At 38.6% G+C, this 14,110-nt stretch overlaps 1 protein-coding gene across 1 annotated transcript in view; it reads left to right on the forward strand.

Annotated features, from left to right (window-relative positions):
• TBX18 (T-box transcription factor 18) overlaps positions 1–9,116 on the forward strand; it is a 29,672-nt gene extending 20,556 nt beyond the window's left edge. The window contains exons 7-8 of the mRNA XM_067560736.1: positions 464–558; positions 4,223–9,116. Coding sequence (XP_067416837.1) covers positions 464–558; positions 4,223–4,947 — 820 coding nt within the window. The 3' untranslated portion in view covers positions 4,948–9,116. The remainder of the gene's footprint in view (positions 1–463; positions 559–4,222) is intronic.
• The last annotated feature ends 4,994 nt before the right edge of the window (positions 9,117–14,110 follow it).

Genomic DNA, 14,110 nt, shown 5'->3' on the forward strand with positions numbered 1-14,110 from the left:
TAACAATCTCAAAAAGAGCAGCATATCCATGAGTCAAACATCTTGTAAGCACAATTTTCTAAGTCAAGGATAGCATTGAATCACATTTTAACAGAAGTTGTTTTATGGATCACTTTCCTTCTAATGTAAGATGGCAGATCATCCTTTTGGGTATTAGACTTATGTGGAAAAGTCCTACTAGGAAAGTACTGAAGGTACTTTTATTTGTTTTTTTTAAATGATTTAGCAGCTGGAAACAAGAAGAGCCAGCACTATGGGACCAGCCATCTCAATGTGACCATCAGGATGTTCACTGCAGATAACTGGTGGTCCATGGACCAGAGTCTGAGAAACATTGTTTTAAAAATATTTTTTTCCTGAAACATTAGTGTGTGTGTGAGACTGAGATATGAACTAACTAAAAAAAGTGATAGTATAAATACAAAATTTTTTTTTCACATAGTGGTGTTTTTGTTCTATTTAGAATGGGACTGGAAGCTTTAGTAGAATCCTACGCATTCTGGAGACCTTCACTGAGGACACTTACATTTGAAGATATACCTGGGATCCCCAAACAAGGTAATAATCTTATTTGTAGTCCTGAAAAAACAAAATGTCTAAAGATAAAATTTGCTACCACTCCTTACGAAAAACTAGATTTGTGTATCTCTTACAGAAAAACTAAGCTTAAATCCAAATGCAGATGGAAGCTTTTTATTTTCAGATATAGAAAGCTAATTTAACCATATTTGCAGGGAATAGGACAAAATAGATCTATTATTATAACTTCCAATACAGAATTGCTTGGTAAATTTACTATTCTACAACATTATTCCAGTAATTATAAAAGGGAGTCATACACTATTACTGATGCAGCTATGCATTAACTCGAACATTTTTCCCAGTACTTAATTTGCTTTTCACCAAGGATTAAGCCTTCAAAAATCCCAAATCCATAAATCAAGATTAATATGCATATTACTAAACACAAAAAACCCCAACCAACCTCCCCCCCCCCAAAAAAAACAACAACAACAACCCTTCATTAAGTTGGAGCTGAAATTGGGAATATTTTAAGAAGTGGGGGAGCCCTAAGAGAAACACTGTGATTCTCTCAAATAAACCCACAAATGTTAGCCAGAAATTTCAAAGTAAAGACTACATTTAAAATAAATATGGAAGTGCATAATAAAGTTCACCCAAATTATTTTAAGTTTGCTCCATTCCACTTTGTTTCTTGTGCAACTGTTACACCTTATTTGTAAAATGGATATATTCTGGTGAAGGACTTTTGCTAAATCAGGTTTAGATAGAGACTTTAAAGGCTGTATTTTGTGGCTACTTTTGTGTGTCTGTGTTGTAAGTGTCTGTGCTGTGCATGTCTTCCCACTTTCTCTATATAAGTTGTCAGTCTTTTGGTCCAGCCCTTAAGAGGTTTGTAGCTGTATATCTTGCAGTCTCATAATATTTGCATTTGAAATTCCATATGTCTGGAGAATTGTCCTGAGTGTGGTCCCCTTTGAAGAAAAGATGTAGAAAGCTGACTCTTTCCAATGACTGCAGAAGGGCAATAATTAAAAAGTGAGCAGGTGTAGCATGTGATAGTGCAGTATAGGTGAAGGAACTTCAGTTTAAATGCTGCTGTAGTAGACATTTAGTTTTTCTACAAGAGTAAGGGGATCAAGTTAAATCAGTTCTTGGTTTTTATGTTACTAATGAAGCTGAAGACGTAAGTTGTTAAGGACAGAATGGTGTCTTGGTCTTTGACTGCTCTTGGGCAGAGGTTCAGGGATAGTTAGTTTATAGGTGACTTTCACCATGCGTTTCCAGACTCTCTAATATGTGTGGTTTTAGTTTTCTTTAAAAAAAGGGTGGATGGGGGAGGGTGCTTAAGAATTTCATAGATATTGGCATATTTAACTCCAGTTTTCTCTTGGAGAAACACCTCAGATTTTGAAAAAACATAAGAACTGCTCAGCAAGGAATCCCTGTGGTGTTTACAATCTGTCTAGAGACTCCAGAAGACTTTGCAAAGAGATGGAGACTGTTTCTCTTCATGTGGCTTTCTCTGTTCTGCTATCTAGGCCACACCCCTTTTCATGATTCCCTGCCTCCGACTTCTTCCCCTGGTTGGGAGAGCTATGTGAAGGAGGGGCACATAAAATAGAACTTCTTGGGCAGAGGCATCAGTCCCTAGATAACTATCTGGGCTCAAGTCTCTTCTCCCCAAACCATCTCTCTGTGCGTTCAACTGTATGTCTCATCCCCTCCGCACCCAAACCAGACCTCTTTTGCTGCGTTCAGTACCTTCCCACAGATGCCATGTGCTTGCCTGATTGCAATCGTGCCCCCTCCCCCAACCTCTGTGGCAGTCTCATCCACATCATGAAGCATTAAGAAATCCCCAGAGTCCATAGTACACATAGAAACTACTTTTAATAACTAGCCTCTTTCCTCCCCCACCTTCTAAAAAAACAGTCACAGGCACCAATCCTTGCCATGGCCAAACACAAAATTGGAGTTTCTGTGCCAAGCCATTTTGAGTTACACAAAGCTAAAAAAGGCTAGGTAAGTGTTCAAGAAGTGAGATCATATTTCTGTTTTTAAAAATCCTTGTATTTCTAAAACACACAGTTTTACGTGCCTCAAACTTTCCAGAATAATTCTATGCTGACATAATATCATACATGTGAAAGTTCAGGTGGGTTGGCAGAGTTTTGGCCAGGCAAGAGGGGTGTGTGTGTGTGTGAAAAGGCTTGCAATAGAAAGCTGACTTCATACTATGGAGATACTTCAGTACATAAGCCCCCAAAGGCAGTTTATGCTATTTGCCTACAAGGCTAATCTATCCAAGAGGCAGATCAACTCTACCTTTTACTTTTAAGCAACAGTTCTGTTTTGAGAGCAGGGCGCTCAGATTAATAAACTTCCTGCTTCCCACACATGACAACCCACAGTTCTGGGTCCTCTCCTCTCTCTTTGTCTGGGGTCACACAGACTGTGGAAGTTACAATTGCTGTTCACACATGGTGAGAATGGGAGCTAGGTCCCTGGCAAAATCCTAGCTCTAACCCCTCCTTTTCCTTGGCTGGTATCTCCATTATAGAGCTGAGACTTTCCTTTTGCTGAATGGCATCTTGACTGTTAGACCTTGTTTTCACATTGGGGGCACATTGACACAGCCTGAGAGAAAAATAGGTACATTTTAAATTGGCATTTTGAGTGTCTGATAGTGTCTGGTGGTAGTCGATGCAGTGGACTGTGGGCAGAACAGGAGGAGGCAGACAAAGTTCACTGGTAATCTGGTATTTTTACTCGTATACCTGTCTTGAAAAACTGTTAATGTGTTGGGAAAAAATTGCTTTGTGTCTCTTTACATCACTCCCAAGTTAGCCAATTGCCATAAATGCTTCTTGAGTGGGGTAGAATCCTTCCATCTAAGGGCCATTGGCTTAGGTAACTATGGAAAGCCAAAATCAGCTTTATGTGGTCATTTCTGAGGGAGATATACCCACTAAGCTCCCCTGCAGGTAGGGAGACTTTCAGAGTCTTGAGAGCTCTCTTGGGTTGTATTAAGTAGTGCAATTTTTTAAATTCATTTTCCGACCTAGTTCAGAAATAACACAGATTTTCTGATTACAACCAGTTGTACAGTATAGACATGAATATACATATCGGTATGATCGGGATTTAAGAATGAGGAAATACTTTAGAATGTTCTGCCTTGATTTTCATGGAACTATTTCAACACTTGAGCCTCTACATCTTGAGCTAAAGGACTAGTTCCCTAGCTGTAACAGACACATATCTTCTGTAGATCAAACGCAGAGGGGAATGTGTAACACACACTGAGCAGTAGGTTATAAATGCACTCCAAAGGGCAGGCCGGTTATAAATAATCCCGGGCAAACTCTACTAGGGTTCATAATTTTGAATTAAGATACATTTTGAGTTGAAGTTTGCAGCACCCTAGTCTAAGCCCTGACAATTTGTTTCCAGTGTCTACTAAAATAACTGTAAACAGCGCGACAGGACAACAACCTTTGATGTAACATTGGGCAACCTGTATTCCACATTTAGATAGGGTATTTTGAAGAGTTGATATTTACATCATTTACGCAAAACCTTTGTACCAAACTGATTGGGTCAGAGATTAGTAACAGGAGAGACCAGGTTTTAATTGCACAGTCTAAGACGTTAACCTTTTCCAGTATACTATTTATGTTTTAAAATTCTCTTCCAGGAAATGCAGGCTCCTCTACTTTACTCCAGGGATCTGGCAATGGAGTTCCATCTACCCACCCACACCTATTACCTGGGTCCCCTTGCTCTTCTCCTGCCTTCCACCTGGGTCCCAACACTAGCCAGCTCTGTAGCCTTGCTCCAGCTGATTATACAGCTTGTGCCCGCTCAGGCTTAACCCTTAACAGATACAGCACTTCTCTGGCTGAAACCTACAACAGGCTCACAAACCAAACCAGTGAGACCTTTGCACCCCCAAGGACTCCCTCTTATGTGGGTGTGTCAAGTAGCACAACTGTGAACATGTCCATGACGGGCAATGATGGTGATGCATTCAGCTGCCCACAGACTGGTTTATCTATGCAGATTTCAGGGATGTCTCCACAGCTTCAGTACATCATGCCATCCCCATCAAGCAATGCCTTTACCACTAATCAAGCCCACCAAGGCTCTTACAATACGTTTAGACTACACAGTCCCTGTGCTTTGTATGGATATAACTTTTCCACATCCCCCAAACTGGCTGCCAGTCCAGAGAAAATTGTTTCTTCCCAAGGAAGTTTCTTGGGGTCCTCACCAAGTGGAACCATGACTGATCGGCAGATGTTGCCCCCCGTGGAAGGAGTTCACTTACTTAGCAGTGGGGGGCAGCAGAATTTCTTTGACTCTAGGACCCTAGGAAGCTTAACACTGTCATCATCTCAAGTGTCTGCACATATGGTTTGATGAAGCCTTTTAAGTAAAAGTACAGTATGTTTGGTGTCTACGATGTATTTCTTTTTGGAATATGAAAGGACACAATGTAGCTTATAAAATGTATATATAATATGAGAGGAAGTTTCACTGAGTCTTTTGACTTGCTCATGGTCAGATTGTTTTCTGTTTTGAGTTCTGCTGAGTTTGTTGCTGCACAGTCCGTTTAGTTTTCTGGTGTAGTACACTTAGTTGTATAACACATTGGAACATATGCAACAAATTAAGCAGGACTTCCTCCCCTTTCCTCCTCCCCTTTTCTTACCTCTTTAAAGAATGAAATGACACTTGGGTCTGAATTAAACGATACTAACAAAACACATTTCCTACAGAACTAGCAAATTTTCCTGCAATGTTCATCCAGTGCTGAGCTGATGCAGCAAACACACAGTACAATTTTCTTCTCTGTTATAAGAGATACAGTAGTTATTTGGACTTCAAGTGTTAAGTATGCTGAGTACAGTCTAAAATAGAAGGTTAGCAATGGATTATCTACAAAGTAAATTGAATGAATTGCTTTCCTTCTCATGCTATGCTATTTCTAGCCTGTCAGTGATGTGGCATTCCTATTAGGATATTTCTTTGTTAGTCTAGATTCACCTAATGTTGTCACATCATTTAAAAACAAATAATGCAAATGCGAATGGTGGTGATAAGAGTAATCTAAAACAATCAGCAGAAAGATCAGCTTGTCTTATTCTTCTGTGCAGAGTGAATTTTTTCAGAGATTCATTTTTGTCAAGAGAAAAGACTTGATACTTTTTTTCCATAAATGTTTTCTATAGAAATTCTTTATTTTAATTTTTTTTTTCTGGAGAATAGAATATTTTAACATATCTTTGTTTGTTTGTTTATTTTAAAAGAAAACACAAGGTTAAGTCTTTTAAAATGTTTCCCATTAAGTTAAGGTAACAGGCTGAGAAATTCCATTATCAATTTTACCCTTCTAGTGGGCAAATTTTCCTCCTGCCTTAGCATCCTAACAAAGAAATTGTCTGTGGTGGTACGTAGGTCCAATTTAGACCAAATTTCTGCCTTTAGTTACATGGGTGCTACTGGGAGTAGAATGCACTGGGAGCAGATACCCATTTAATAAGGAGGAATTTGGAACAAGATGGCTTTAGACAACCTCCATAGTACTGTGCTTAAGGTTTTTAGCATGGCACCTACAGCCTATTATTTCCATCCCAGTGGGAGTCTTCTTTCTTTCTTGTTCCTTTCAGTCGCTACTGCTTTGTTTCTCAAACACTCTTCTCCATGGAATTTCAACAGTTCATTTCCCCTAATTGATTTTAGCTGGTCTGTACGTACCGAGACCTAAATCCATTTCTAGCAAGATTCCATGGTTTACAGTGAAATGAGGTGCATTTATGTCACAAAGGGAAGATTATTGGCAAACTTCTGCCCTTATTTACACCTGTGCAGCCCAGTCATGATCAATATAGTTGCTCAGTGGCATGTTTGGAGATGCATTCTTATCTATGCACTTGTCAGATTTTAGACCTTACAAACTATGGAAAAGATTTTAATCTTTAAAGATTGGGTGCCTCATATTTTTCTACCATTCTGGCTGTATAAAGTCCTCTACCATGAGTGCAAATGTAATTGAAAGACTCTTGAGGGCCAAAGCAGCGTGAAGTGACATAGTGTAAATGAAAACAAGGCCTTAGTGTTATGGTTTTAGATTTCAATAAATATAGCTCATTGCATTTCTCAGGGCCATTGTCTGTTTTCTAGCAATAACTTAGCTGCTCACATTTTAAGAAGTACTGATTATAGCTAATATGTTTTCACTGGGGATGCCGGGTATGGGGAAGAAATATATATAGTTAAAGATGGAGCTGACCTGCAGAGCTGGGCTCTAAAGCTCAGATAGCAAGGTGGTGTCGGATGCTTGCCTGGAACTGAGGAGTCCTGAGTTCAGTTCTCTCCACCTTTGTTACAGACATTCTGTGTAACCTTGGGCAAGTCATGTAGGGCCAAATTTTTAAAGGTATTTAGGTGCATAGTGGGATTTTCAAAAGCATCTAAGCACTTAACAGATGCTTTTGAAAATCCCACTAGACACACACCTAAATACCTTTAAAAATCCAGCTCTTAGCCTCTCTGTGCCTCAGTTTCCCATCTATAAAATGGGATAATAGCGCTTCCCTACCTCACAAGGGAGTTGTGAGAATAAATATGATTAAAGACTGTGAGGCGCTCTGGTGCCACACTACTGGGGGCCATATAAGTACCTTAAATAGATTGTGGGGGTTGGTGTAAGGCCATCTCTAGCTTTGGATTTCAACTTACTCATGTCCTTTTGGACAGATCCTCTAGTAAAGAACAATAGCAGTACAATGCTGTCTTTTTTCTTCCTCCCTTCCATGCTTTGTCTTTAAAGTTCACACTAAAATAAGCAAATACAGAGTTGTAAAATGCCTGGAAAATACAGTTGGCAAGGGACAGATCTTCAACAAATGTGAAGTCAATGGAGCTATGACAATTTAGTCTGCAAGACACTTGTGTACAGCAGTCTCTGTCCTAACAAAAGATTTGAAATCCTGCCGTTATGCAAAGCTTTAAATGGATGCAATGCTCTATGTACTTTATATTTTAAAGAGATAAGCAGGAGAATTCTCCGTACAGTGGGTGTCATCTTAATGGGATTGCGGGGAAGAGAGGATTGGTGTGTGAAATCCTTCAAGACCTTACCTGGAGAAACTCCTGTAATAAGGACTGCAGGATTGTGTGTGTGTATGTGTGTGGAGATAATATTTGCATTGTAATTTGTTTGGGAATTTTTCAGTACTATTTACTGGTTGCTTTCTCTTCAAGTTATTTTTATCTTATAACCTCACAATATTGCTTGAAACATTTCTTCCTTAAAATTCAAATTGTAAATAGTTATTGGTGTGTCATGGTAAAGACTAGCTTTTTATCAATATAGTAAATGCTATATATGCATTATATCTGTAATTATATATCTGTATTTTATGAAAATGCCACAGAAATTATATTAAAGTGTGTATCTAAACACTTTTTATTACATTTGGAAACTTAAGGTTTTTTAGGGGGGGTTTTGTCCACAACTTGAACAAAAACAAAGGAACTTAACATGGGGGAGCCCTAATGTCCACAGACTTATACAACAAGTTGGGAGCATTCAATTTCTTGTGTGTTTAAATTTAACTAGCTGCTGTAAAGCCCCCTTGTCATATGAAGGTGAAGGCCATGACAAATGTTGAGCACATGAAGATTCAATAGTGATAGCAGAACAGTGAGATTTTTATTTTGGAACACAAGAATGAGTGGCTTGCAAGGCTGACTGGCTAGTGTCAGTGCCCTGTTAGCTCTACATACCTGAACTTATTCCAAAAGATGTGGTGATGGGATGAGCTCAGCCTCTCTTTATCAACCAAATCCAGGAAATTAACACTTGCTTGCTACAAGTGCTTCAGTGAGAGCTTTAGTACCCTGCAGAATTTCTCTCTATGCTCTCACTTTGGCCACAAAGTTTGTTTTGCATATTCTAAATGCCAAAATACTTTGATTTCAAAGGCTTTAAAAATGACCATAATCAAATAGTTGTACCATGCTGCTAATCAATAGGCAATAGGCATGCAAACAAACACATCTGAAAATACTTTTGTGCATGGTGGTGCCATTTTGTACCATTTTGTGCAAAGTCGGTGCAAAATGCTACCAAATCAGAATGGTGGTGTTTTACAGGGCACTTTGCACTGTTGCAAACAACTATAGAAAATGAAACAGAGAATCAGCCCTGAAGGGTTCAGTCATAAGTTGTGCCAGATCTGGCAGTACATGAATGGAAAATTTATATTGATTATAGTAAAAATATTTCCGCTATAAGAATTGCAGAACCAGTTCCCATGTTTTAGAACTTAACTCTTCATTTCAAGTAGGGGAGGAAGGAGTAGCTTTAACCTCATGACATTGGAGTTAATTCCAGTAAATTATACAATGAGAAATTCATGAGTGCAAACTTCTTTCATCACTAGAAGGAGCCTTGAGATTTCATAACCATATTAAAGTTTCCATGTAAATATAGTGGACCTAATTGCTCTTTATATTATAGGAGTATGGTATTTTTTTTAAATGCTGCAGCGTAACTTGCTTTACTGATTTATGTAGCAACTTGGATATTAAAAGAATTTGTCATTCTGCTCTTCTGAATATTCTCTCAAAGTGTTATAGCATGCTTATTTAGGTTTAGTTTGGAGTCCAAGTATGCGTTTCAATTAAATAAGTGTAACTGAGTGAGAATTGCTAGTCTTTTTAGGCTGCCTTTTAAACTTTGTTGACAAAATGTATTGGCTTGCCAGCTGGGCTCTGAATTTATTCACATGAAGGCTCAGGTACAATATTTTTCTACGTATGTGTCACAAAGTTGACTATATGGTAATTTATTTAATCTGCTAGTGCTAGATCAACATACATGTCCTGCTTTGTTTTCAATCACATTAATCAGTTACACAAGTATTTCAAAACATTATCATGCCACAATGAGATGATATGCTCGTCTAACAAGTGTTCCTTGAGGCTGTCATTGAGTGAATGGTGAATAAAATCTCCACAGCCTGGTTTAAATACTTTTTACCAATGTTAAACAAATTAAACAAATTAACACAATAAGAAAGAAAACGCATTAACCAACAAGAATAAAATCTTATGTGGTCAGTTTTTGTTCCACTTAGTGACACTTGGCTACAGAAGTGCCTTTAAAAATATCTGGGAGAGACTGGTCCTGAGGACCCTGAAACCAGTGGAATCTGGCAACTGAAAACTTAAATCTTCCAACATACTCTTTTCATTGCAAGAAGATTTGGGTCTAGATGAGGGATGTCTCGAAGCCATGCTGAATGTGAAGCCTGTGCCTACTTGATCTGAGAGATAAGAATCTAGGCCTTAATATAAGAACAAGTTTCTAGCTCTTTCCTTGTAAAGATTATGTAGTAAAATGTAAATCTATGCAAACTGACCAGGAAGGTTGAAAGCTTATTGATGATCAAAGGTTAGTCACAGCTTCCTCCTATCCATCAGTCTTTTGAGATTTGAGAAGACACCAGATCAAGTTCACAGCTGTAGGGGTCAGAACTTCCCAGGCTACTACAGATGATGCTGGATAGAATAAGCCTCCTATCAGCTAATAGCCTGCAGCTGAACCAGCTACTTCTCTGAACAGCTAGCATGACCTTTGGCTACGAAGAGTGACAGTTTGGTTTAGGGGCCTAAATAAGGGGTAAGCTTTTTAAAAGTGCATAAGGCCCAGATCCACAAAGGTATTTAGGCTCTTAATTTCCACTGAAATCAAAGTATGAAGTGTTGTTGTAGCCATGTTAGTCCCAGGATATTAGAGAGACGACATGGGTGAGGTAATATCTTTCATTGGACCATCTTCTCTGGGTGAGAGAGAGACGAGCTTACACAGACCTGAAGAAGAGCTCTGTGTAAACTCGACAATTTGTCTCTCTCACCAAAATAAATTGGTCCAATAAAAGATATTATCTCACCCACCTTGTCTCGCTATCAAAATCAATGGAAGGAGCCTAAATGCTGTTTTTGGTTGTTTGTTCATTTGTTTTTTTGTTTAAGATCTGAGCCTAAATGACTGAAGTTCAATTATCTTTAAATTAAATTTTGCCTTCCAGGTGCCTAAATCACTTGAGAAAATGGGACTTAGGTTCCTAAGGATGGGATTCACAAAAGTGTTTGATGGGTGTTAAGTGCCTAAATACCTTTGTGACTCCCATCCCTAAGTGATTTACTCACTTTGAAAAAATTTACCCTAGTCTAATCCCGTCTCTGACACAGACTCCCTTCTGTGGGCTTTATCAAGTGACAGGCTGAAATTTTCAAAGTTAAGTACCTAAAATGAAGTATTTATTTGCTTAATTATATATGCTCAAGCTTGAAAAATGTTGGCCTTAGTCTATTTGTACTTCAGTTTGCATTGCTGTGGAAAGGAGGCAATGCCTACCACACAAAGGCATTATGGCAATTAGGGAGCTAATAGCTGCAAAATGTTTGACGTCCTACAGTCCACTAGGATGCACACAAAACCCTCCTGTGTCTGCACACCTAGGTACGTTTTTCCCTTGATGACTCTTTTTAACAGTTAGAAATTATGCACCAGCTTTAACACAAACAGCTGGGCTTCACTTCCTCCTCAGGAGGCGCTGAAAGAATGGGGACAGAAAGGCAAATAGGACCTAAGGATCCTAGCATACACATTTTTTAAAATAGGCTATTTCTTGTATTATGGTAGTACCTACGATTTGGTAGTCACTGTCCAAATATATGTCTCCCTCCCTCCCTCTGAGGAGCCCACAAGCCAAAATGATAAGCATTTTGAGCAACAGTGGATGGTAGAGAGGGATAAAACATGACCTAAGAGTTCCTAAAAGTAACTTAGTTTATCTCTGGAATAGAGTGTTTTAGTTGGGTGCTAGGATATAGGAACATGGATAAGCTTAATGCATGTGAAGTGAAATCCTGGCCTCAATGGGGTTTTGCCGTTTACTTCAATGCGGATTGCACCAGTTGTTTTTAGGGGTACTACAGCTGGTAAACCTAAATCATACCCCTTTCTGCTAAGTGCCTTTAGTATGTGATAGCTGTGGTTGTATTACTTTCAGCAGGAGCATTCTTTTGGCCAGAATTGGGGTGCAATGCTTCTTCGATGGATGCTATGCACAGTTTATACAGCCACATTTAAAAAAAAACCATATAGGTGCAGTTTTCAAACCAGAATCTTGCTCATACTGAAAAAGGATAGACTATCCACAGAATTGCCAATGGATGCTGTACTTGCATTTCATTTCAGAGAACTGTCCATGTAAGATTTTCACTGCTTTTTTTTTTATTTTAAGGAGAAAAGTTTAAAAAAGGCATTTTTTCTGTTCCTATGGCAATATTTTCCACTAACCTAATGAAAAAAAAAAAAAAACAAAACAACCTACCCCTTTACTGTGTTTAATATATTTCTCATGAAGAAAAATGCCTCAGTTAAACTCTTAAAGTCTAAGGACCAGAAGGAAGGCATTTATGTGAGGGCTCCCAATTCAGGAATTTGCTTCCCTTGGAAGTCTGCCATTATAAGTCTCCTCTTACCCCAGTGAAGTCAATGACAACTTTGCTATTGACTTCTGTGAGTGCAGAATCAGACCTCTACTGAGCATCAGGGAGCTAGAGAGAGCACGCCTGGTATAACTTTTGTTTGATTTGATATTTCTTGTTTTGTTTTTAAAGTTTGTCACCTTGTTATTCCTTAAAAATAATACGGCTATTAGTGTTTCTATAGACAGCAGCAGCAGTTCTTTAATGCAGCTCTTGGTGTGTAGTTGCGTTTCATAATTAAAAAAATTTGTAATAAACACCTCACTGTTAAGGCAATAGGCATTCTCCAGATTAAGGAGCCCATGCTCATTAGGGATGTGCTAATGAGGGTGGCTTCTTGTGCTACAGGTGAGTGTATGTCAGTATCTAGCCCTAGGAGATGGCAGTGGCTTCATAAATCTTAGCAGATCCCTCCCCACAACAATAGTACCCAAACCTTTGGTGGGAGATTCTTTCTCAGTGAGGACTACTTTTATGCCAAACTTGGAACTTTTCCCCATACAATTTAGTCATTTTTGTGATAGTGATAAACAAATATGCATGGAGGAGGTTCATCTAAGAAAGCATGTATAGGTCAAAAAAGGATGAGCGGAGTTCCTCAAACTTTCTGAAAAATAAAATTGCCTGTGGGCTGAGACCTAATGCTGAAAGTTTTAGTCCCAAAAAAAGTTTTTCAGCAAGTTAGAAGCATGTGAAAACAATGTTTAAATAAAGAGTGTATAAATGAAATTCTAGGTATAAATAGAGAGTAAACAGCTTTAGCTAGCGGTTATAATGTTGTAATATAATGTTATAATATGTTTTTGTTTATTAATATATTAAAATAATTTATGTTATCAATGCTATAATGTTTTTCATGTTACATATAATGTTTATGCTGTCACCATGATCATTATTAAAAAATAAATCAGTCTGGTAGAGCCCTTCCTCATGTTCTGCAGAATTAAACATTTTAAGAACTCAAGCAATAGGAATTGTGGTGCGAGGAAGAGAAGTGGCCTGCAGAATGAATGGTCATTAGTTGGTAAATTAATCACTGAAACACTTGCAGTGATCTAGAATTTAGTACACCTTTTAAAATCTATTTTGTTGATCTATTAAAGATATTGTTAGTAAAGATGGATCTGAATTGAATAATTCACATCCAGATGTATCTCCAAACTTTCCTGAAGTTCCAGGGTGTTCAGGTAGAGGGTTTTGGTTCACCCCATTATACAAACAAGCTCCTTTGATAGCTGTCTACAGCTGTGAAGTTTGGACCCAGATGTAAACTCCCCCAATGGTTGTTGAGTGTTCCCATCTGAGAGTATGGTTAGATCTTTAGTTATTTGTTGTAGCATATTGTGTCATTCACATCTACTTTCCACTGACAGCTAGATAGAAACTCTGGTATCTGTTTTACGCTGTTTCGGGGGTTAAACTATGCATGATTCCCCATTTCTAAAGTGCACTATTCTCGCATTCCATATGCAGCAGCAGCAGCAGCAGCATCGGTGTACAGGTCTGTAGTTTAACAATTCTCAAAGTGTAGTGTAAGGGCTAGTGGTGACCCACCACAGAGCACTTGCTGGTGGGTCAGAGAGAGCTGGCTGGCCACATGGTTCTGGCTTGCCTCATTGTTTTCTGCTGCTAAGCTGCATTAAAATACATTAAATATTTTCCTAATATTATGTTCCATGAAAGCAATTGCTGTAGCTGCCGACAGAGATATTATGTGATTATGAATGGGAAGGAGATGATCTGCATAGTCACAAATGGGAGGGGAGGGGACTCTCTAAGCCGTGGTCCACACTGTGAAAAAGTTTCAGAATCCCTGCCCAGGAGGTTGTTGTTAGCTATTATTCACTGTTGCATAGACTTTTTAACAAAATGTAGTGACAGAGCCACCTGCAGTAAATATTGGACAACTTTCCTGACCTGTTAATGGTTGGCAAAGTATTTGATGACAGTTACAAGAATCTGATGCACAGCAGTATCCTTTACAGCAGCATAATCTTTGTCATCAAATCCCCCA

Source organism: Emydura macquarii, unplaced genomic scaffold (genome assembly GCF_026122565.2).
Source record: "Emydura macquarii macquarii isolate MOO-44397 ecotype Brisbane River unplaced genomic scaffold, CSIRO-AGI_Emac_v2 contig_2297, whole genome shotgun sequence".
NCBI classification, from domain to species: domain Eukaryota; kingdom Metazoa; phylum Chordata; order Testudines; family Chelidae; genus Emydura; species Emydura macquarii.